The 24,327-nt window shown below is 25.5% G+C and overlaps 4 protein-coding genes and 1 long non-coding RNA gene across 6 annotated transcripts; 3 read left to right on the top strand and 2 right to left on the bottom strand.

Moving 5' to 3' along the window:
- Positions 1-296: 296 nt before the first annotated feature.
- Positions 297-3,004, bottom strand: LOC126903502 (uncharacterized). The gene is made up of 3 exons (XR_007703516.1): positions 1,502-3,004; positions 1,029-1,148; positions 297-962 (listed from the first exon to the last, which is right to left on the bottom strand). It is a non-coding gene; the product is annotated as an uncharacterized LOC126903502 (long non-coding RNA).
- Positions 3,005-4,767: 1,763 nt separating this feature from the next.
- Positions 4,768-17,501, bottom strand: LOC126903498 (TBC1 domain family member 13). 2 transcript variants are annotated; one of them, XM_050681674.1, is made up of 10 exons: positions 17,253-17,501; positions 17,047-17,120; positions 16,858-16,983; positions 16,214-16,346; positions 10,466-10,824; positions 10,210-10,411; positions 8,844-8,966; positions 8,720-8,777; positions 8,549-8,649; positions 4,768-5,805 (listed from the first exon to the last, which is right to left on the bottom strand). In XM_050681674.1, exons 1-9 carry the CDS (start codon positions 17,270-17,272, stop codon positions 8,587-8,589), a joined length of 1,158 nt encoding a protein of 385 aa, XP_050537631.1. In that variant the 5' UTR covers positions 17,273-17,501; the 3' UTR covers positions 4,768-5,805; positions 8,549-8,586. The 2 variants fall into 2 exon arrangements, with proteins under 2 accessions (XP_050537631.1, XP_050537630.1); XM_050681673.1 differs by lacking the exon at positions 4,768-5,805 and adding an exon at positions 8,038-8,203.
- LOC126903500 (uncharacterized) lies at positions 12,829-15,424 on the top strand. Its single transcript, XM_050681676.1, has 2 exons — positions 12,829-13,421; positions 13,548-15,424. Exons 1-2 carry the CDS (start codon positions 13,240-13,242, stop codon positions 14,035-14,037), a joined length of 672 nt encoding a protein of 223 aa, XP_050537633.1. The 5' UTR covers positions 12,829-13,239; the 3' UTR covers positions 14,038-15,424.
- Positions 14,119-15,424, top strand: LOC126903499 (E3 SUMO-protein ligase ZBED1-like). Its single transcript, XM_050681675.1, has one exon. The coding sequence runs from the start codon at positions 14,119-14,121 to the stop codon at positions 15,271-15,273; it is 1,155 nt and encodes a 384-aa protein (XP_050537632.1). The 3' UTR covers positions 15,274-15,424.
- A 115-nt stretch (positions 17,502-17,616) lies between the features above and the next one.
- On the top strand, positions 17,617-22,521 carry LOC126903497 (nibrin). The gene is made up of 11 exons (XM_050681672.1): positions 17,617-17,816; positions 17,884-18,014; positions 18,074-18,243; positions 18,673-18,832; positions 18,894-19,155; positions 19,217-19,345; positions 20,139-20,311; positions 21,200-21,279; positions 21,337-22,012; positions 22,069-22,227; positions 22,285-22,521. Exons 1-11 carry the CDS (start codon positions 17,765-17,767, stop codon positions 22,348-22,350), a joined length of 2,058 nt encoding a protein of 685 aa, XP_050537629.1. The 5' UTR covers positions 17,617-17,764; the 3' UTR covers positions 22,351-22,521.
- The last annotated feature ends 1,806 nt before the right edge of the window (positions 22,522-24,327 follow it).

The raw sequence follows: 24,327 nt of genomic DNA, 5'->3' as shown, positions 1-24,327 counted from the left end.
AAATTATAGAAAATAGGTTTTTTACATATATATATTATTTATATCACTTGTTTCTGAAGTAACTGTATCTTATTTATTGTTAAGCATTTCATACCCTTAATAATAATTATATATAAGCTAACAATCGAATCATTTTGAAAATTAAGTAAATTATAACTAATTTATTTAACTTGTAATTTATGTAATTTAATCAAAGTAAATGTTAAAAAAAATCTATTTACAATTTGTTTCTATTATAACGTTGAATACAAATATTAGGTTTTCATTTAACTTCAAATGTTATTCTTATACTTGTTTAGTTATTTCATAAAAGGGGGAAAAAAATTTTGAATAATAAACGGTTAAAAATTATATAGTGGGTAGAACCATACTATAGTAAAACTAACCATATCAGTTCGGCTTTACTCACACCATCATTCATTAAATGTTGACCGTTGATTTAGAGATGAGAATAAACTGCGCAAAAATGGTTCCAAAAATTCTGTCACAAATCAAAAAGGATAATAGAGGGGAAATGTGTCTACATTTTTTAAAGCAGATTGAAAGTGACCACTCTTTCAATTAACCAGTTTTTGGTAATTTAAAATATTCTAGTGGCCTCTAATCCGCTTGAGCCTTTGTGATTTTTTTCTCTTTCCAAGAATAAAAATTTACCTTAAATGACGATATTTTAGGACACAAGGAAATATTAAAATGTCTGGAACTGACCAACTGAAATTTATTCCAGTAACTGAGTTCCAGAACTGTTACGAACAATAGAAACATCGACTCCAGTGTTGTGTAAATTCCCAAAGCAATTATTTTGAAGGAGATTATATACAATATTCGTTTTATTTCAATAAACAATTATAAAAAATCAATCTCATTACTTTATTAACACACCTCGTATTTGTGGACAATAGCCGAGTTGTTCTTTTCAGCATGTTCGTAGCCAACAATTAAGCAGTTACAAATGTTATCACCTAAAATTGAAAAATAATTGTTTATATTATTTAAGTTTTTATAATGAAAACAAAATAAAAATATACATGTGCTGATATGTATAGTAAAACAATTGTGAACTGAGTTCCGTCAACTTGGTTAACTGCTTGATTTGTTCCATAGATTTTTTAACTAAACAAGCGCCCCTCAAAATTTTTTAAACTCTTCTAGAAAAAATTTTATTTATTAAAACAGCCTAGAATACTATGATATAATATTTGGCACGTATTTGTCTTTTATGCAAATTTCGTGACTAAGCTTTAAATTGTTTTCTTGTTGAAATAATCAAAAAATTTTAAAGAATGGTTGATAATTTAATATACATGGTTAATATTTAATGTACATGGTTTTTATATCTAAGTTTTTATGTAAAAATCGAGAATTATTTAACTGTAAATAATTCTGATGACTTAACCATCGAAAGCACCAGTTCAAGCAATAATAGCGTAGCTTCCAGTCCTTATCAATCGCCAAAACAAATAGCTGCGCCACCACCAAAGAAAAATGAGATTAAATTTACCATCATTAGCCCTCGCCTGCGATCGTACTGGAGTCTCTGACAGAGCAGCTGCTATTATAACTTCTTCTGTGAAAGATGTTGGAATCATTACATCAAAGGATCTAAGTGTTGTCATTGATCGTTCAAATTGCGCCGTGAAAAAACGAAAATCAAATCAGCATTACACGATGCAAATCGCAATAAAATTATACGCGGTATTTATTTTGATGGCAGAAAAGATAAGACTTTGGTAAGTATTCAGAAGGAAAGCAAATTTTATAGAAAAAGAGTAATAGAAGACCATTATGTGATTTTTGATCATTATGTGAAAAGAAATCGAGTACTGTTACCAGTAAATAATGTAATAAGTGTTTACTTCTGTACTTTCAATAATATGGACTGACATTTGATACCATAAGAAAATTGTATAAAACATCAAAATTTAACAAATTTCAAAACGCTGTATAAACGTAACTACTGAATTAAAATAAGAGTTTTTGGTACCAAATTTTTCTTTAAAACTTATCTATAAAATGGCTATCTTAAAATCTTAAAAAAAATTAATTTTTAAAATACTTTTTGTAATTGCGAAAAACATATTTTAATTATAGTTCTATATTGTAAAAATTGATTAAAAAAAAAAAAGTATAAAATGTTATGTAGATCATAAGTTATATGAATTGTCAGTTAGATCCGTTCCATTCTGTATATATAAATTTAAAAAAGCATATGATGCAAAATTTACAACTTTTCAGCTTCGCACCAAAATAAAATAAATTTTGATATTAGAACTATGTTTATTTTAGCATAATACGCTTCATTAGCAATGATATCTTAAGAGCCATTAAAAATTTTCACACTACAAACCAATAATGATCTTTAGCTAATTAAGAATCTAAATTAATAAATTTGAAATTCACAATCTAGCGTGATAAAGTGAACTATGAAAAGAAATTATTTTTTAATTCTGTCTCTACCAATAGATAAACAAAATATTAATATTGCGTCTAATTTACTAAGAAATTTTTATATTTTTTAAGCATATTTTAATAAATATCAATATACTAATAAAAACTACTTGTAATAGTGCTAATAGGAGAAAATAGGGAGGAAATTAATCAATGACTAGAGGTGTGGAGATCAGTTCTTGAAGGAAAGGGTTCAAGAATAAGTAGAAGTAAGACAGAATATATAGAGTACACGTTTAACAAAGGAGAACACGAGGTAGGTGAAAAGAGAAGGTCAGTGACAATTGGCGAGGACGTGATTGGAGAGGTGGAGAGTTTTAAATATTTAGGATCAGTTGTGCAAAAGAGCGGTGGTATTGATGAGGATATAAGACACAGGATTAAGTACGGATGGTTGAAGTGGAGAGAAACGTCTGGTGTCTTATACGATAAAAGAATTCCAATGAGGCTGAAAGATAAATTCTACAAGACTGTAGTGAGACCAGCTATGATGTATGGTTCAGAGTGTTGGGTGGTTGATAAGAAAGTAGAGCACAGAATGAATGTACCAGAGATGAGAANGAATGAGTGTACCAGAGATGAGAATGCTTAGATAGATGAGTGGAGTGACTAGAAAAGATAGAATAAAGAATGAGCATATAAGAGAGAGTATATGTATAACGTCAATCGTGGATAAGATGAGAGAAAATAGACTTAGATGGTTTGGTCATGTTATGAGGAGAGAAAAATCGGAAGCTGTAAAAACATTTATAGAAATAAATGTTGAAGGAAGAAGAGGTAGACGAAGACCAAAAAAGAGATGGAGAAATGCTATTGAATGCAATATGAGGGCAGCTGATGTGAGCGCAGATAATGTGGAAGATCGTGTCAAGTTTAGGATAAGGGTGACCGACCCCAAGTAGATGGGATTAGGGCGAGGAAGAAGAGAATCATTAATTTTTAAATGAATAAACTAAAAAACTTCAAAATTTTAACTAACATAGTAGCAATTTTATGTCTACTATTAAATTTTGAAATTTTGTTTTAAAAATCTTTATGTATGAAAGTTAAAATTAACGACTGAAAATTGTCCCATCATTTTATCTTAAACAATTATTAATTTCATCTAAAAATTAGCGCTTTGTAATTTTAAGGGTTGAAATTTTGATTCCTTTGTCAAATAATTTATCTTGTATAATATTTACAGTAGAGATTTCAGAATAGGCCACCAATTTTTTTTTTATAATAATATGTTTATGTGTTTCATAAATCTTTCATAATTAAAATAAATTGTTTGACGACAGTAAGTTAAATACTATAATGCAATAAATGATTTTGATAAACGTAAATACGTTAAGGCCAATGTTTAAAACCCTAGTAATAATTAATTAATGATTATGATGTTTAATAGATCTAATATTACTTCATACTAGTAGTAGTATAAAATACATAATTAAGTAGTATACTACTATACTACTTTATTAAATATATTTTAAAATAAAATTATGTAATGCAAAAAATCTAAGAAGAATATAATAATTAAACAATTCAAATTTAAGAAATACGAAGTATTGTTTGGGAAAAGATAAATATGTGATAACGATTTGTTATCTACTATAACTATAAATCACTCACAATAAATTCTAAATTTAATCGTGACAGTTTTTCGATTGTCATGTACCCTTAGATGGATATAAAATAACGACAGAACGAAAAAATAAATAAATGATTTGAGCTATTTAACTATTACTCTTTACAGTACATGTCAATAGAATATAACATTATGATAATAAATGATACTAAGTGAGCAATGCAAATAATCAGACGTGTTCTTATAAAAAAATTGTATTAAATAATTGTTCGTTTTTAGATCTCTCAATTATCATAAAAAAAGCAAATAAACAATAATAGTATCCTTTTATGGAAAATATGATAGAAAATACTGTTAAATAGTTCAAAATAAGTTCATGTGAACTCTACAAGTAAAGAACCATGATTAACCCGATAATTCTTGATGGTAAAATAGTTTTACAAGAAAAGTAAGCTAAATACCTAGACATGCATTTAGGATCTAAACTATATTGGAATACTCATATAAAGATAAAAACGAAGTAAATAAAACAAAAAAAAAATAGAGAAAAACAAGAGCAAGATGTAGACGTAACGTTTGGATATCTATACCTTTAAAACAATTTTTTTTCGGGGTACAACAATTAAGTTATAATAGTGGTAAAATAATAAACATTTTATTTAATTACTACAATTTATTATGTTTAAAATTAAAAAAATGTAAAGAACGTCATTTGTCCCATTTTACATGAGTTAAAATGGGAACGACATAATATAATTATACATGAAACAACTAAATAATCCAAAATTTTTAATCAAATAAATGTATTTCAGCTATCAAAATTCACACGAGAGCAATATATTTATTCAGGACTTGAGGATTTCACTTGTAAACAAAAAATTCATCATTCCAGACAAAAATTAATTAATTTTTGTAGAAAAATAAACAAAAATATGTTTTATTAAATAAGCAAACCCGAATTAAGCAAAGCTATTGTCCAGGCCCCATCTATGAGCCCGATTAGTAAAATAACTTGAAAAATTCAAATTTATATTGTTGTTACTATTAATTTTTTTTTGTTACCTGCAGTTTTTATGTATTATAATAAAAACATCGTTTACAATTTTTATAGAAAAACTTATTGAGAAGCCCATTAAAAAATTTGGCACCGGCACTCCAAATTAACATAATCCGGGTTTGTAAATAAGAGTATAAACAACTGTAAAATATAGTAAAGGGTACAATGGGGACGTCCCCATTACGTCTCAAACTAAAATATAAACGGGTGTACTTACTTTCAGTCGTTGTGATATTAATTACAATTAAATTTTAATTAATAAATTGTATATTAAGTTATAGTTTGTCTATGCTTAAGTGATCTTGAGGTAGTTAACAAAAAAAATCGTATTTTAAAAATTGGTTTAAATTTTAACTATTTTTATCGATCAACTGATAAAAACCCCTTTTGCTCTTTATTAAATGATAAGTTGATTAACATTTGATTACATAACATTGATCATACAATATAATACGAACAAGGTTGTTTTTATAATCGCAGGATCAATTAAAGTTATAGATATTGACATTTCCGTTTCGCCCCACTTACCTCTAATATATAATGATTCATTGGTCGTAGATCACAACCAACATATAGAAAAGAAAAAAACTTACTTAAAGTAGTTATAATTATGTTATATATCAAAACATATGTTTTTGTTGTCACATTAAATTTGAGATTAATTTTTGAATTATCCATTTTGGGGTGGATATGATTTCTCTTTATTTTAATTTTAGTTTCGTATTCCTTTCTAGAAATTAAAAAATAAAATAAGCTTGCGCTAAAAGGTACAAAAAGTTTTACATATTTTTAAACTACATATATTTTTTTACTTTTAATTTTGTTAATATTTTTTTCGTTAAGTAAATATTTTTTTTCCTCAACTCCATATTAGATGTATACATAAAAAAATCACCTTTAATTGACAAATCAACTTAAACTCTAACAATGCACTAGAATGTAACTAATATATTAGTTACATCATTATCTTAATCGTTTTGGACACTGTTGGATATTATAATAACCAACAGTATCCAAAGCGACTAAATTCCTAAATAACATTTAATTGTTAGTAGTTCTCAATTAGATATCAAAATCAGTCAAGATCCATTAAAATGGTCTTGGGAACTATTATAGATTTTATCAATACATAAAAAATGTCATACAGTTACATAATTTTGTCAACATATATTAGCAATCAGTACACTGTGGCACATTTAAAAAATAGAAAATATTTGGCAAATAACAGACCATTAGATTCTATTTGTGTGACTTAACATCACGTTATATCTATTTGTGTAATAAACAGCTGCATCACTCTTGGCGCGCGTACGATGGTCAAGCAGACCGTCGAATGAATATTCGAAGTAAAAAAGACCATTGCACCTTTTACACACATATATAATGTGTTTATGTACGTGAATAGTACATACCTATAATATACTTTGTATAGCGTATGTGTCGCATTCCTTAACTATCCATACGGTCATGGTCGAAACATCAATCATATGGGTACCTTATACACCTTACTCAGATTCTTTGCTTGCCGTACACTATGCAACTCAGTCAACGTGTAGAGTACATAAGGTACACCGGCGGCTCGCATTTGTCATCGCTGCCACGGTTTTAAGGTGTTTAGACCACGAGTCACGTCAATCAAATATGCGAGAACAAAATATGATGTTTTTTATTTTTATCGTCATTGTCGATTTCCCCTTCGACTCTTAACCCGATCACAATATAATGTACAATAATACTGTACTAGTATATAAATAATAACAAATTCTTTTGAACATCATTATAATTTAAATATTTCGTTAGCACACAAATGAAAACAATCATTGAAGTTCTCAAGGAAAGGTATAGAGGATAAAAATATAAATGGAAAAACCCAGGTATTTTATTGTTTTATAAAAAAAAACAACCATTAGGGTAGTATCAACTTCTCTGTTTTTTTTTTTAGAAAAACCCGGCTTCAATAATAATTATATTTTTGGCATATTATATTTTAAGAAAACTTGGAAAAAAATCACTCGGGTTTTTTGAAAATATTGTCTGGATGTATCCCATAAAAGCCTACTGTGTTTTGAGAGGTATTTTTTTTGATAACATTCGATAAAAGCCTCTACATTATATATATATAGTTAAGATTTATTTTGGGGAGAGTATTAAAAAAATGTCTTAATCAAAGTCAAGATAATCATGAGAACAACACTGAAAATATTATCTTTTATGTTAGACTAAATTATTATCATTTTTAAAGTCATTGAAAATTTACAATCTATGCAATAGGTATTCGAGTTATTTAAAAGATGTGCCAAAGGGTAGGGATTAGATTTTTTTTAATATATAGTGTTGAAATCATTAGAATAACAAAAATTATACCAAAAATATTTTAAGGATATAAAAGTAACTTGTATATCAACATTTATAAGAAACCGTTAACTTAATTTCTCTAAGTGAATATTTGAGTAACTAAATAATTACTGGAAAATAGAAATTTTCTTGGTTGCAATACAAAATATAAAAAAATGTTCACTATAATATTACATTCAAGAGCAATTAAATGGGTTACATCCTTTTATTGGCCTTACTAAACTTATATTTTGGGTAAAAAATTGACTTAAAAAGTTTATTGTTGTTCTATTTGGTATAAGTCTTCTACCAAATGAAAATTTTTGACTACGTAACTAATTATATTAATTTATAAAATTCTAAATTAATTAATAAATTTTTAAGTTAATATGTCTCAATTATATTTGTTAGTTGATTATATGAATTAAAGAATAATTATAAATACAATTCATAGCTTTATAAGATTAATATAAATAACTTGCTCAAAATATAACAAAATGTTTTTTTATAAATTTTAAGTTTATAATTAAACACAATAACACTTTACAAAATCAGTAAATATTAAATCAAAAGTAAACAATTGAATAATAAAATAATTATATCTATCATAAATTAAACAAAATAAGTAATAAAAAAATAAATGATTACTACATTTAAAATTATTAAGTATAAATACTTAAATTAACTTAAAATTATAAGATCTTTAATTTAATAAATAATATTTGAGCTTACAAAAGTATAAAATTTTGATCATAATTATTTGTTTGAAGCTCAATGTTTTTATTGAAAATTTCCTATAAAATAGTAAAAATTGACCAGTAAAATTATTAATCTAAAGCAAGGCTGTCCCAAAACTACAAATATAGGGGGAGGAATATTTTTTTGCCAATTGAATAATTTTTTAATATTGTGTGACCTCTTTGAATAATTGTTTTTTAGTAACATCCTTTTACATTTAAATTCAGTTAACTAAAAAAACTAAATATTGTTAAATAGGAATTTGAACACCCCCGTGTAACACTCAAAACAACCCTGATCTTAAGCAAACATTATTCATTTTAGGTACAATTTTAAAAAATATTAGGAAGATCTAATTTAATTTGTCTTTTAAAAAATGTCTGTATTAAAATACTGTTTACCTTTGAACACTTCAATATTATTTAATCATTTATTTAATTCATTGACTATATAGCTCTGCTGCTTTATTTAATATGACTCTTGTTTCAACATTAGGATAATTCTAAAAATAAAATAAATGATAATATTAAATTTCCAAGTCAAAAGTACAAAAAATTATATATTTTAATAACCTGTAATAGTTTAACTATTGTAGGAAAATCTCCAGCAAGTATTTCATCTCTAATCAGACTAAGAAAGAATGTAAAATTATGCTTTACATTGTTTAAATTTATATAAAATATGTTTTATACATACATAATCATAGCACAACAGATGTAAACTAGGAATGAAAAACGTTGAACATCAGAAAACAAGGAGTCCCATATTCTTAAGATTTCAGGCAATGAAAATTCTTGAGATAATAACAATGTTAACCATCTATAATTTAATAAAATTGTAAAAATTAGTTGATATTAAGATGAAAAAATTAAATAATATTTAATTCTATTCATGGGATAGTTCATTTCATAAAGAAATATATATATATAAATTATTCATTTTATATAAAAAATGAATATGTTATTATTAATATATAGCAGTAATACATTTTTATATACAGATTGTTCGGTTAGTAAGGAAACAGGTTAATTGTTATAAATAATGAGAACAATATAAACCCGTTTCCTTATTACTTACTGAACATTCTATATAGAGTGTTCAGTAAGTTAGGAAACAGTTAAATTGTTACAAACAATGAGTACAATAGAAATTCGTTTCCTTATTTACTGAACACTCTGTATAATAAAATTATTTATTGTTTAATAATAGCACAATCATTTATATTGTTATCAAACAATATAAAACTGTTCACTATAATTTATTTTCTATAAATAGAACTATTGATCTACTAAAAATTTTGCAGGTATTTTAAATTTTTATCACAAAAATATGGTTTATATAAGTTACTTATATCAAACTTATATTTTAAAGAGTAATAGGGAGTGAAATACCTTCTAACACAACTTCTAAAATCTAAAAATAAAAATTCTAAGAAAGTCCAAAATGTGAGGAAAAACTTGTTTATTATAAAAATAAATTGAACAATAAGTTGGCTAATGTTAATAAAACACTATTATAACATATGTTAATTTAGGTTTATTAATGAAGTGAAAACATTTTAGATGCCATTAAGACATCTTCACATAAAGAGTGAAATTTGTCTAGTTTAATGCTCCCAATGATCACTTCTATTTCTTAACTTTCACTAAATTGATTTTTTTTTAATAATGTGTCAAAAATTCACAAATTATATCTGATTGAAGATATTACTCCTAAAAAATTTTTATTCATTGTAGATAAGAGAAATCCCTTGATATATTATGATTTTTAATTAAAACTTGACTTATATACTAATAACTGTCATAACTTCTTAAAAAAATATATGAATCTTCTTTTTACTTGCCATAATACCAACTACTTGGGGTCGGGCAAAAATATATGAATCATAACAAAAAATAAATATTTTTATAAGTATCTTCAGCATTTATACATTTTTTTACCTTCTCCATTTTCAATATATCCCTCTTTATGGAGGTTCAAAGGAGGTCTTTTATCAATTAGAAAAGATATTTTTATCTGAATACATTAACAACTACACTTAATTTTGAAAATTTTTTCTCACCTAAAACTGTAATATTGAGGAAGAATTTCATTTTTTATCAAACAGCTATGAAGATCTGGGTCATTTTCTTTCAATTTTTCTGTTACTTTATGCATCATACTTACTATACCAGAATCTGCCTCATCTAAGGATTTTATAAAAAAATCTCGTATTTCTGACATCAAATTTGTAAAAACAAAGAAACAATCAGCCTCTGCATGTTCTAAATCAGATATATTAAAAAAAATAATTATTTCTTATAATAAAATAGAACTACTTTTCATCTCAATAACTGGATCAGTAGCAAAACAATAGTAGATAGGACCAATTATTTCATTCATTCCTTGAACATAACCTTGTCCAGGATTTAATTTACAATATACAAACAATATTCTTTCAACTACTTCCCAATGAGCTTCTGAGCCTTCTTCTAATGGCTTGAACTCCGAAGTATTTTTAGGTTCTGGAGCAGCCGAAATTTTAACAATCCCAAGTCCTTTACGTTCCACGTTGGCACTATTCAAAAAATGCATACCCACTCTACGGTTCAGTCGTTTAGTACCATTGCTGTTCACTACATTAATATGAGGATATTCAGTTGCTTGTTGAAAAAATGACAGCTCTGGATGTAATCTCCTATAAAATAATTTATTTGTTTGAATTCTGTAATAATAACTTTCATAGTTGATAAGTGATCAATTAAGATCAAGATACTCATTATTTCAGAAACTAATAAATATTTGCAATTTTTGTATAGTATATTTGTTTGATTCAAAAAACTTTACAAAAATATGTAGTTAAACAGTTTTTTTTCCTTCAAATATAAAATGTTGGAACTTTTTTTTTTTTAATGGGTACTTCTTTTTAGTTTAATAATGTAACAGAAAAAAATTTATTCTTATATTTTTTATTCTATTATATCGATCCAAACTCAACCATTTGCGTTTTAAAATTCTTTAATGATTTGGATTTAAACTAGAGGTCGCGATTGTGAACGGATATTAGAATACACGGACACACGGAGCCCGGGTACACGGGCAAAACATATTAAAGCCCATGTATTTAATACCCATGCATACATTGTATATTAATTCAGAATTAAAATATACTTTAAATATAAATATTTTTTTGCTAACTTTTCCTAACTCTTTAGAAGATTAAATAGCACAACAAGTTAATTATCTTAATAATCATATAAGTTATATTTATAGTTATTAATTAAGCTTAAAAATTAGTAAGATGCATTCGTTGTTTATCGTATAATATTATATAGATATAAACACTATAAACTATAAGTATAATAATGCATAAGACAGTTATATTTAAACTGGTTTTAATATTCAAACATAAATATTCGCAAAACTACCTTATTACTAATTTTATTGCACTTCATTTACGCATAGATCTTATAACACATGGATAGGACATTGATGCTTTATCAGTGAAGACTATGGTGATAGTAAATTGAGGCTATTTATTTACATTATTACATGATAACAATTTATTTTTATTTTTTAATGGTTAGTAATTATTAATTAGTATAAGTTATGTAATGCATAATATTGTAAAACTTAAAACAATTATTCTTTTAAAACTTATAAAATATATAGTAAAACAGTAACGAACATAAATTAATTGTGATTAAAATGAATAGTTTTTGTTAGTTATTTATATTAAAGTATATTACAGAAGCTTTAATTTAATATATATATGAAAGTGTCAGTATTTCAGGAACACTTTCAAAAATTAAGTTGAAAAAGTTCTACTTTCTATATGCATTTTTAAGTTTTGAATCCCCCTGTATTAAGGGAAATGGTACGATTTAAAAAAAAAGTAAGTCGAATGAAAGAGGTATATAAATATTATTTATCATGGAAAAATCGTATTGATCCATACTTTTTAAAAAAGTTATACAAATATAAAGTTAAAAATGTAAAATATAAAATCGAGAATTTTAACACAAAAATAGCATACGGTAGCCATTTTCATCTTGAAAACAAAATAAAATACAAAATTTTTTTTCCATAATAAAGTATATTACATTAGCTTTAATTAAAAATATATATAAAAGTGTCAGTATTTCCGGTACACTTTCAAAAGTTAATTTTTGTGAAATAGTTGTCATTTTGAATCCCCCCTTGTGAGCAGGTAAAGGATGAGATTTACAAAAAAAATTACCTCTCGTATCTAAATAAAAAAAGATTATATTGATTTGGTAATTTTTAAAAAAATTATGGCGGTTTTAAGTAAAAAAAATTAAAAAAGTGTCGAAAAATATCTATTTTTAAATTTGTAATTTTTTTGGAGATTTCCCCTATTTATGGGAACAAGGAAAATTTTTTCATTTATTGAGGGTAATGTCTTCGAATATAGATACAATAGATATAATAATAGATACAATTTGTGAAGTTTTAACGTATCGTTGAAAAAAATCAGTTCGGTGAGAGCTGAGAAAGAGTGGTAACAGACTAGAGGTCGCGTTTACACGTGTAATGAACTACACCCGTGACCTTAAATAGTCATGTATTTAATATAATATTTATATATACAATGAATGCATGGGTATTAAATACACGGGTCTACGCGGGTATTATACACGGATATTAAATACACGGGCTTTAATATATGTTTTGCCCGTGTACCCAGTCTCCGTGTATTCTAATACCCGTTCACAATCGCGACCCCTATAACAGACACAAAGAAAAAACACATAGTAAAATTAATACCTTCCAACTTCGCATCGAAGCTAAAACAGTATATTATGCGCTTATCATAATTAAAATGTAAACAAACGGACTCAATTTCTTATCAGTTCAGGACCGCGAAAATACAAGGGTCTCAAATACGAATGTCCTATTCATGTTTATAAGATCTATGCATTTACGTACTTACTATCTATGTATGCTTTTTATCTAAATATTTTTGGTGATTTTAAAATTGTTCCATAGTCCATACTGGACCTTATTATTCATGGGTTCACTATTACTATGTGTCACGTGAAGTTTAGATCTTGACATTTGTATTGTACATTAAATATTTTTTCTTTGAAAAATGAGTTATCGATCTAAAAGTTGGGTATGGCAATACGGCAAACGCAAAGGTGATAAAGCTTTTTGTGATCTGTGTGATGATAATTCAAACAAAGTGTTTAGTTGTGCTGGTGGATCAACGGGATCATTCGGCAGACATTTAAAATTCATACACAATATAAGCAAAAACACTCAAAATCAAAGGTATGTATAAATGTAATTCATTTGTAATAATTCAAATGAAAAATGGACGGGATTGCAAATTTGAAAAGCTTTAATTACATAATGATAAAATAAAATAAATTAATTCATTTAAAATTTATTTCCTAGTGATGGTAATCTTCATGAAGTTGAAGAGTGTAATATAGTTGTTGGTTTAACACAGTGTCCATCATCATCATCAACTAGTTTATTAAATACCGATTGTTCAACCTCATCATTAGAATTTTGTGAACTACAACCCCGTAAACGACGAAAAACTTATAGTGATAAGAACTTTGAAAAAAACCGAATTTGTAGTTCAGAAAGAACAGAAAAAATTCATCAAGCATTAGCTAAAATGATCGCCATCAATCAAATGCCCTTATCCTTTTGTTCTAGTTCCGGGCTTAAACAATTTATGAGCATAGTCGAACCAAATTGTATTATCTGTAAGGAAGGTGCTATTAAACAGAGACTCAAAGGATTCAAATTGTCGGTTGAAGATTTAATAAAAAAAGAACTAAAAGATGCCAAAAGTGTAAGCTGTACATGTGACTGTTGGTCATCAATAGCTCAAGAATCGTACATAAAAGTTACTGCACATTTTATCAATGATTAATGGTGCCCAAAATCATACACCCTGACAACTCACAAACTAGATGATCGTTATACAGTTTCAAATTTATCCGATCAATTAAAAATGACTTTTAATAATTGGGAAATTGACCAAAAAGTTACAGCAGTAGTTACCGACAATGCAAAAAATGTGTTGAATGCAGTTAATTTACTGGATAACATTACAGAAAAGAATGATATAACATGTGCTGCACATACATTACAACTTGCTGTCAATAATGCCCTAAAATATGATAAAATAAATAATTTAATTCAATTATGTAGTAAAATCGTTTGTCATTTTAAGCATTCAAATTTAGCTAGTCAATATTTAAAAGATAAGCAAGAACAATTAGGTATGCCAACAGAAAGTTTAATTCAAAGTTGTAAAACCAGATTGAATTCAATATTTATGATGCTTGATCGAATTTATAAAAATAGGTGCCCAATTTCAAATGTTCTTGCTGATCGTTCGTTAACTACAGAGGAGATGGCACACAAATTTGAAGTATCAGAGCACCAATGGACAAATGTAGAAACACTAATAAAATTGCTTAAGCCTCTACAAATTATGACCACTGTGTTTTGTGGGGATAAATATTGTTCTAGTTCAATGGTGAGGCCGCTTCTAAACGCAGTTATAAAAAAGCATTTAAAGCATAATATAAGTGATGACGAAATAGCTGAAAATTTTAAAACCAATGTAATAAGAGAACTTTCAGACCATTTTAAATTACTGTGGACTCCTTCTAGTGTGGTATCTGCTAGACAAATAGCGTCTTTCCTCGACCCAAGGTTCAAGGACTTAAAGCATGAAACAGTTGATGCAAGAGAGGAAATTCGAACACAGGTTAAAAATTTGATAAAAGAAATGGCTGAATTTAATAGGGATGTGCAAATTGAAATACCTGTAACTAAACATCACGGTGCTCTTGAATATCTGTTCAGTGATGAAGTAAACTGTAATATAGCTGATTCTGACATTCAGTATCAAAATTATTTAGCAGAACCACAGTTAAAATTTGATTTTGATGCACTAGAATGGTGGAAGACACGTACATCAAAATATCCACTAATTGTTGCTCTGGCAATGAAATATTTAGGGATACCAGCAACGTCAGTTAGTTCTGAAAGATGTTTCTCAACCGCTGGAAACATAGTGACGGCCAAGAAAAGTTTTTTGGCGCCTGAGACTGTAAACATGCTGATTTTTCTTTACCAAAACAAACAATTGTTATAAATTCCTAGATTGTGAGTGATTACTTTATTATTTATTTGCTAATTTTTTGTAATATATGCATCTACTGCTTGTACATTAATTTGATATTATTATTGTTATTTTTTTAATTAATTGATTAATTTATAAATATATAAGTACATGTTTATTATTATTTTGTTATTTAATTATTATGCATGAAAGCGATTACGAAATATACTAAGAGGTAGTGAACACTATACATTATGATATGTGTACTGTCATATTGAGTTCAGAAAGTGAATCAATCTTAAATCAACATTGCAAAATAGTGAAATACAATTTTACTTAAATACATGAGTATTTAAGGTCATGGGTATTTAAATACCCGGGTATACACAGATATTTTTACTACACGGGCTTCAACCCCGTCATAGGTAAAAACACGGGTACCCGTGTAGTTCATTACACGTGTAATCGCGACCTCTAATTTAAACTAGAAATTCATCATTCATTCCGTTTTCATAATACCAGAAGCAACAATAATCTATTTTAATGGGCCATGAATTATTATCAGTTTTTATTCTTAATATTGTAAGTGACATACATAATTACAAGAATAATCAAACATAATCATAACTACTGTATACTAAACATCAAACTATCATTAGAAAATTGGTTAAAAATCGCTTAACTTTTTGAAACAATATCAGAAGAACAATAAATCAAATAAAAAATATTATAAGAACAAAATTAACAATATTTTGTCCATCATATCATTAAATTAAAAATAGAAGTTACCATTAAAGAAAATTAAGTTTAAAATTTTTAACCAGGAAGGTTTTAAAAAAAATTATTTAACTACATACTATTATAGATTTTTTTGCATAGAAAAATGTTTGCCTTTAAGAACATTTATAACTTTCAGGACTTTCCAAGAAAATGAGTATTGTATCCTTAATCAATCTCCCTGTATATTTTTTACCTAACATCTTTATCAATTTGAGTCAATGCTTGATTATCTTTAAAAAAAGTATTCCATTTACTAGTTGGTTCATTACTCAAAGGATGATCACTTTGTTCATCATCAATTGAACCTGGAGTAACTAGTATTTCATCTAAAAAATATAAATAAATCAAAAATTTAAATCTGAATTATAATTAAGTAATTTCATCTTTAGATATGTATATAAACTATACCCTATACATTTTAAATGTAAACCCAGCAATATAGATATCTTCTATGAAAAAAAAGAAGAAATTAATTAATATTATAAATTAAAAATTTAATATTAATTATGTTCCATTCTATATTTTATTAAGTTATTATTAAAAAAACTTTAAAAGAAAATTTGTCTGAATAGCTCAACTCATCTTGATCACAATATAATGTTGGTTATTTAAAGTTTTTTAATTTAAAAATAGGTTTAACTTTTTGTGTGTTATATCAAGCATATAATCATTAAATTGTATTGTACAAACCATTAATTGTAAAATTTATTTTGTAGTAATATAAAATACTTTATAGGTACAATAAAACTACTTGTTAAAAAAATGTCTTCTATTATTATACCTCGTGAAAAGTATATAAAAACTAATCTAATAATTCTTTTATTTATTTTAAATTACCAATCCATTGGTTATACAATGTTCGATAATGATTTAACTGTTCATCCCACTTCTTTTTGTTAGGTGTTAAATAGTTGAGTAATAATCTCCAACATAGAGATCTATACCCTTTTTCATCTGGAACTCCTAGAAATTTTGATAACATCTGATTAGAGTTTGAAATAATAATTTGTCAACCCTTTTAATTACCATTAAAACAAAATTCTCTAAGCTTATTTATATCGATCTCTTCAGAGTTTAATACTGCATCAAGATTGTTAAGTCTTAAATTTAAAAAATAATTATTAAAAAGTTTTATTTTAATAAAAGCAAAAAATATTAGTTACATAGAGAATATGAGAGAATGAATTAACTTTTTCATTAAATAGTTTATTAAAAAATACATATTGCCATACCTCAGGTCGTAAGCAGACATCGTGTTGTATAAAATAGTAAATTTATGTCAAACAATTCAAATTAGTTTAAATTTAAACTACCAATCATGCCTAACAATTTAAAAAATAGAATAATTGTAATTCAAATCATTTAACCACTATATTAATTATAGTAATACATTTAAATTATCCGTTTTTCAGCTAAATTTATTCAACAATGAACTTAAAAACTAATAACAATAAATTTAATTTTTATTTAATTGATATTAAAAAACAAGTTAAAATGTTATCAAAAACGTTTATCTTATCAGAAAATGAAATACATGTTTATTTTCAACATTTGTCAGCATTCGCTATCAGTAAATGCTGTATTTTAAATATACAAAACTGATACAAAATATTATGATTCTAACTCATTAAATGTGATTACTTAAATAATCAAAACTATTATGTCGTTAATGTCGAGTTTTGTATAATGCTCAGTTATCGAAAATATTAATTTGGTTTACGTTATTCAAAAGGCTAATAATAATATGTCATCCAATGCAATAAATTCAAGTTTATTAACATTACAGTGTGAAAAATGTCATTTTATTAAATTATAATAATCATTTAAAAATATTAATTTTGATTGTGTTATTAATATTTTTAGCTGGAAAATGTTATGACTTATTAAAAAAAGAAACTAATGTAGTGGGTAGATTTGGATTTGATGGTGACTTAGAAATACCAGATGATTTGTCTGTCAGTCGATTTCATGCTGTAATTTCTGTTACAAAAAAAGTAAAGAAACTGATTAGTTTAAAAATTTATTATTCATCAAATATTTATTGTATTTTAAGGTAGTAAATAATTTTGTGGAAATCAATATTGAAGTTATCGATAAAAATTCTAAGTTTGGAACATTCATAAATGAAGGTATTGATAATAATGTTAGTATTAAAAGTGGAATTCCTAAAGTTTTAAAATTACATGATAAAATTCGTTTTGGAAGAATTGACAGCATTTGGGTGTAAGTATTACTCAGAAAGAATAATGGTTTTAAATGAATTGATTAACAGTCCTATATTTTAAAAAAATCAAACACTTCCAGACAAATTATCATTTTTTAAATATATCAAAATACATTATACATTGATATAATAAATAGTTATTAGGGTAATTTTTAATTAATTTTTTAGATAAATAAATATGTTTTTATTTCAAACATTCATTTAATATAATAACACAATTAAGGACCAGAACTTTTCAATATAAAATAAAATCAGTTAAACATTCTAAGATCAAAAAAGAATATATAATTATCATATTTTACTATATTAAACATTTTTTATTATATAAATGTATAATGTATTTTGATATATTTTCATAGTGATCAAGTTGTCTGGAAGTGTTTAATTTTTTTTTAAATATAGGACTTATTAGAATGTAATTTTTGAAGGGTTAAAGAATTTCAAGTAATAGTTTGTCCTTCTACATTAACTAAACCAGATAAAGATAATTTAAAAAAATTAATGACAAAACTTGGTGGAATTATGGTAAGGGAATGGTCAGATGAATGTGTTCACCTTTGTATGAACTCTATTACAATAACTGAAAAGGTTTGTGTTATTTTTTATATTCAGTAAGAATAAAAAATGATTTTTTATACATTTTACTTAGGCCTTGCTTTGTTTAGCATCAGCAAAACCAATTGTGACTCTTCAATATTATTTTGATCTTTATAAAGCCTTATTGCCTAATTCTATGATTACTCTTCCATTTTGTGATGGTTACATACCTCCTTTAAAAGAAGCACTTCTAAATACAGAGTTTATTTCATTTAATGTCATAAATAAGCGAAAAAGACTTTTTGGTGGTCTTACATTTATATGTTCTACAAAAGAACAATTAGTTCGCATTGAAAAGATGGTAAAATATGCAGGTAAAAATTAACTATAATGTATTTATTTAATATTATTCATTAATAAACATGTAATTTTTAGGTGGTGAAGCCATACATTTTTTAGATTGTAACATAAGTATTGAAGAAATTTTAAATTCTTCATCATACATATTAATGCAGCAAGATCCCTTTAATATGAAAGATGTTGACAAGTACTCAACAATTATAAGTAAGTTCTTAAAACTTTTATAATAAATATTTATTATTTTTTTATCTTGATACATATAAAATTTAATTTGTTAATTATTATAAAATACTAAACCTGGGCAAGTTAACACTTCTTTTTTTTTTACTCCTTAGTTTTTTTTTTTAATAGTATGTCAAGTTAAAAGCTAACTATTGTATATTTTTTAACTTAGTCAAATTAAAAATAACTAGAAAATAAATTTAACTTTATTTTTATAAAGTTAAAGCAGTATACTTAAATTCAATAAGTTAATCTGGTAAAAAATTAACTAGTTAAATTTAAAATTAAACGCATCAAAAAATAAATAAATAAATTACCTAACTTAATTAAGTTAAATTAATGTTTTAAATTAATTTCAACTTTTTAACATATTAATGCTTTTTTATACACATGTTGTACATGTAATTTTATTTATTTTTTCTTTGAGAAACTGACTAATCCATCTAATCTATAAATTAAAGATACCTATTTTATTAGATATTTAAATGGATCAAATTATATTAGTTTATTGTGTACTTGCATAGTAAATAATCCTAATTATTTAATCAATACCTTATAATTATTATTATTATTATATATATGTTAATATATCATAATATAATAGTACTGAAGTTTGAGCTATGGTTTTCATCTTAGTTTATTTGACCGTAATTTGTTTATACTTAACATTGAATTGTCTTTACCTTGCCATATTCAATAACTTATAAATATAATTTGTATCCACATATACTCTTGATATATTTTGTTTATAACTTCAGTAACTTTGATGTTATAGAAAATTTGGAAGTTAAAAATAAAAGACTGATACCAGAGAATGACATTGGTTTAAGTATTATCAATGTTAACACAAAAAAACACTGCAATCCCAGTCATAAATTTACCTTGGTAAATTTGCAATCCCAAGCAAGCAATTTGGATACTCCTATAGATTTAGTTCCAGAAACTGAGGTACAATGAAAATAAATTATTAAAAAATAAGATAATAAGTATTAGTTTGAAAATTTAGTTTATTGATGTGATCCCAGTTTAATAAAAGATTTATGATATAAAAAGTCTAAATATACTTAATTACTATTATAAGAATTCCAATACAACCTTACCAAATTATTTTTAATTTATTTTATTCTATTATTTTTAGATATTTTTAGATATTTTTACTTATTTTACTTGCTGTACTGATTGTTAATATTTAATATTATAATAATTTATTATAAGTTATATTACAAATCTAAACAAAAACAATATATTGAGACATTGCATGGTAAATTTAGTAATGTCTATTGTAATTAAATCAATAATTAACCAACTCGTTTAATGAGTAATGTTGATTATTAATAAAAAATTGTATAAAAATAATAAAAGTTTTATTATTTTTACTTTACATTGTTTTATTATAAAACACTTTTTAAGCTTTAATAGCTAAGAATCCTCTGTAAATCATTGTAGCATAAAATCTATCTCCAATACTTCCCCATAGTCTGCCGTTATGTCTGAAATTTTAGACATCACATGTACCGCTGGATTGCCTAGAATGATAAAACTCTGTAAGGTACACAAAAAGAGTATATAATATGTCGCAAGCATGTAACCAAAACTTAATTTTAAAAAAATGAGTATGACAAAATCAGTCAGTGTCACATGTCCATTTACAATAAGAATGCTAAAATTATACACTATAAGTATTATTTTTATATTTAAAGATAAAATACTTTTAAATATAAGCTAATTTAAAAAAAAATAATAATAATTTTTCAAAATATCATTTAAAATAATTAGTTGCACCATCTCTTTAATTCATTAAATATTTTATATTTAGTAGCTCATTTAATTTTTCAGGTAGTATTTTTTAATGAGAGCAAAACTTGTTCTGTTAATATTATTCAAGATTCACAAGTTTCACAACAAAGATTCAAAAGGTATTAATTTTTTTTTATTTCATATTTATTTATAATTAATATTTATATTGATTTAAGGCCCTGTGAAGAATATTCAGATTCAGAGGAAATTATTTTTTCCAGGAAGAGAACCCCAATTAATGAAGAAGTAAATATTAAACACGAAATAAAAGGAGAAATTCAAGATGAAAACTTCGAAGAAGAATTTAAAATAGAAATAACAGACAACATAGATAGTTTAAAAAATGAAAATGTGGAACCTGATTTACTTAAAAATAGCTACTCATTAAGCACTGAATTAAAAAATCTATCCACAATTGAAAATTCTTGTATAGCTACAATACAACCATCACAAGAACAATTGATTGAAACAAAAACTAATATGTTTAACTCAAATTGTACTGATGTTGCTAAATCTGTTATACATCAATACAGTTTAGCTAGTAATAGAACTAAAAGGAAAATACATGATACTAGAACCATATTTAATGATAATTATGATGAAGATGACTTATTTGATTATAAAGATATTGATGAAATAGAAGGACCTCCACCTAAAAAAAAAACACAAAATAGTTTATTGCAATCTTTTTTTTGTTTACCAGAGTCTTCTGTTAAAAAGGAAGTTGTATCAAGTGAGAAAACTGATGTTAAATCAATAATAGACCCTGATTATATAATGAAGAATTTATTAGCAGATGTCAAAGATGATGCACAGTTTATTGATACCAGCAATTTAATTTGCAATCAATCAGTAATTTTTTTTTTTTTATTATCATGAAAAACTTCTTATTCTTTTTTCTTTTTTAGAGTTGTAATGAATTGAATCAATCAGAAAATAAAGACTTAATAAATTCAGTAATCACTGAAACTAGGTGTATGGTTGTATCAAAATCAGCTAATAAACTAACCAACTCTACTTCTTTTCAGAATGGATGTTCCTTACCAAATTTCAAAAAGTTTAAAAAAGTATAAATATTAGTGAACATTTAATTACATATATATTATTTGCTTTTTTTGTTTCAGGTAGGACCTACAATTCGTATTCCATATATTGTTCCATTAACATTCAGTCAATTTGATTCTGAATAATGTGTTCAAGTTGGTTTTTTATTTTTAATATTATAAAAATCTTCTAATTACTACAAATGTTTTATTTAAAAATGGATATTTATTTTTCTTTTTTAAGGATTATTAACCACATATTAATGTATTAATATTAAATAATTTAATAAAACATAAAGTTTTACCCACTCAATTACTTGTAATGTTTAGGAGATAGGCCTAAAAAGTATTTAAGTAAAAACTGATGGGATGGTACAGATAGACAATTACTCCCAACGGCACTATTAGCATCAACAAAATTTAAATGATCAAAAACAAATTTATCATAACATTTTTTTTCCCAAAGAATTTTTTTTTCTACATATTATTTAAGATGAAGTGTCCTCCAATGAAACTATTTTGGGTCGGCTCTGCCTTAATAACTTGACAGAATTTTACACCAGCTGTCTACCTGATGTAGCCTCATGGCTGAGAAAACCAGTATAGGTGCAGTGTGACTATACATCTGGGAATCAATAGCAAAGAGTGCAGTTGAATATCATTAATAAGGCGTCGACTGAATGATCCATTGTGCCAAAATACGGATTTTAAATAATTTAATAGTGAGTATAATTGAGCTAACTATCTAGTTTCAAAATCGGCTAAAAGTAATTTTTGAAAATATTCAGCGACAACAACAAAAAAATGTTTTAATAGGGTTATAAGAGAAAAATAATTTTCTATAATCAGTTAAGACAATAAAAATCTACAGATTTTTATTATTGTCTTTTCACAAACTTAGTATATATGCAAGCGCTTTGTTAACGTCTGCCTTTGAATTAATTATCGAATAAAGTAATTGTGCGACGTGTTGTACACAACCCATACATAATTATACGGCGATTTTGTTGAGCATTTAGCCTCGTCTATGAAAAAACTGAATTTATGAATATTACTAATAAAGTTTTTTTTAATCAATATTTCATTTTATTTGATCGATAAAACCAAATTATTATTACAAATAATTAAACGTTATAATTTATACAAATTGTAAATTATGTCGAGATTCGATGTGATTTTAGTAAAATCACATCTTTTTTTTTTGGTACAAATTATTCCTCGATGATATTTGTTTATGATATTATTACATTAAAGTTGTCTTATTCAGACGAGGGTTAAATGCAAATAAAAAACTATTGAAAAGCTATCAAAATTTTAATTATTTTAATATTCAATTAAATGAAATTACTAAATTTATAATTATAACATATTTATGTATTAGGTAGGAGCGTAAAAAAAAATTTATGACAAAAATTGAAATCATATACCCCCAGATTTTTTTGTAAATGCAAATAAAATATCTTCTGAAAATTTGAGTTCGAAAAATAATTGTTTATTAGTCGTGTAATTAATGTCGTCTCTAGAAGAGGTGTTGTGGTGTCACACCCTTCTACTTATCAAAATTTAATCATTTTAGTTGATAATTTTTATATTATGAAAGAAGATGCTGCCAAAAAATTATTATTAAAAAGAACTATTTAATCGGCAGAAATGAATTTATTCACTTATAAAAATAGAAATTATAACATTTTGGAAAAATTATGATTTACCGTGCACTCTTTTTTTTACATGTTTGAAAAAATTAGCGAAAACAAATGGTTTAAAAATTACAGTATCTTAAAATTGCAGAGTTGACAAAACAAAAATACCATAAAATTATTGATTATTACATATTTTCTGCAAAATAAAAAACAAAATCAAATACAATGCAGAACAGTCTTTCTTTTTTACAATTTAATAAAAAAAAATTATTACTAATACAAATAAAGGATTAATTACGCATACTGACTCCGGTGACCGGTTCGATCACCTACAGAACTCATGGGAAAGAGGCACAACGTTCTAAAAACCCCAAGGAAAAGAATGTCTGACCCAATTTCAATCTATTTAAACTCTTTGTACTGAAAAGTACAGCGACCTAATAAGTTCGAACTGTCACACGAAAAAACATAAAAATTTATGATT

Source organism: Daktulosphaira vitifoliae, unplaced genomic scaffold, assembly GCF_025091365.1.
Source record: "Daktulosphaira vitifoliae isolate Bord-2020 unplaced genomic scaffold, ASM2509136v1 Scaffold_4, whole genome shotgun sequence".
Taxonomy (NCBI): Eukaryota; Metazoa; Arthropoda; class Insecta; order Hemiptera; family Phylloxeridae; genus Daktulosphaira; species Daktulosphaira vitifoliae.
Note: the sequence above shows the minus strand (reverse complement) of the source record. Positions and strands in the feature narration are given on the sequence as shown.

What these genes read in the sequence shown, in the direction of transcription:
- LOC126903500 (XM_050681676.1), top strand. Translation starts at nt 13,240, where the DNA reads ATGAGTTATCGATCTAAAAGTTGGGTATGGCAATACGGCAAACGCAAA. An exon ending in AAAAACACTCAAAATCAAAG is followed by an intron (nt 13,422 to 13,547) that starts GTATGTATAAAT and finishes TTTATTTCCTAG; the next exon opens with TGATGGTAATCTTCATGAAG.
- LOC126903498 (XM_050681674.1), bottom strand. Translation starts at nt 17,272, where the DNA reads ATGTCTGCTTACGACCTGAG. An exon ending in CCTCAATATTACAGTTTTAG is followed by an intron (nt 8,967 to 10,209) that starts GTGAGAAAAAAT and finishes ATTAAATTATAG; the next exon opens with ATGGTTAACATTGTTATTAT. An exon ending in CAATAGTTAAACTATTACAG is followed by an intron (nt 8,650 to 8,719) that starts GTTATTAAAATA and finishes TTTTATTTTTAG; the next exon opens with AATTATCCTAATGTTGAAAC.
- LOC126903497 (XM_050681672.1), top strand. Translation starts at nt 17,765, where the DNA reads ATGTCATCCAATGCAATAAATTCAAGTTTATTAACATTACAGTGTGAA. An exon ending in ATTTAATTTGCAATCAATCA is followed by an intron (nt 22,013 to 22,068) that starts GTAATTTTTTTT and finishes TTTCTTTTTTAG; the next exon opens with AGTTGTAATGAATTGAATCA. An exon ending in ATTTCAAAAAGTTTAAAAAA is followed by an intron (nt 22,228 to 22,284) that starts GTATAAATATTA and finishes TTTTTGTTTCAG; the next exon opens with GTAGGACCTACAATTCGTAT.
- LOC126903499 (XM_050681675.1), top strand. Translation starts at nt 14,119, where the DNA reads ATGACTTTTAATAATTGGGAAATTGACCAAAAAGTTACAGCAGTAGTT.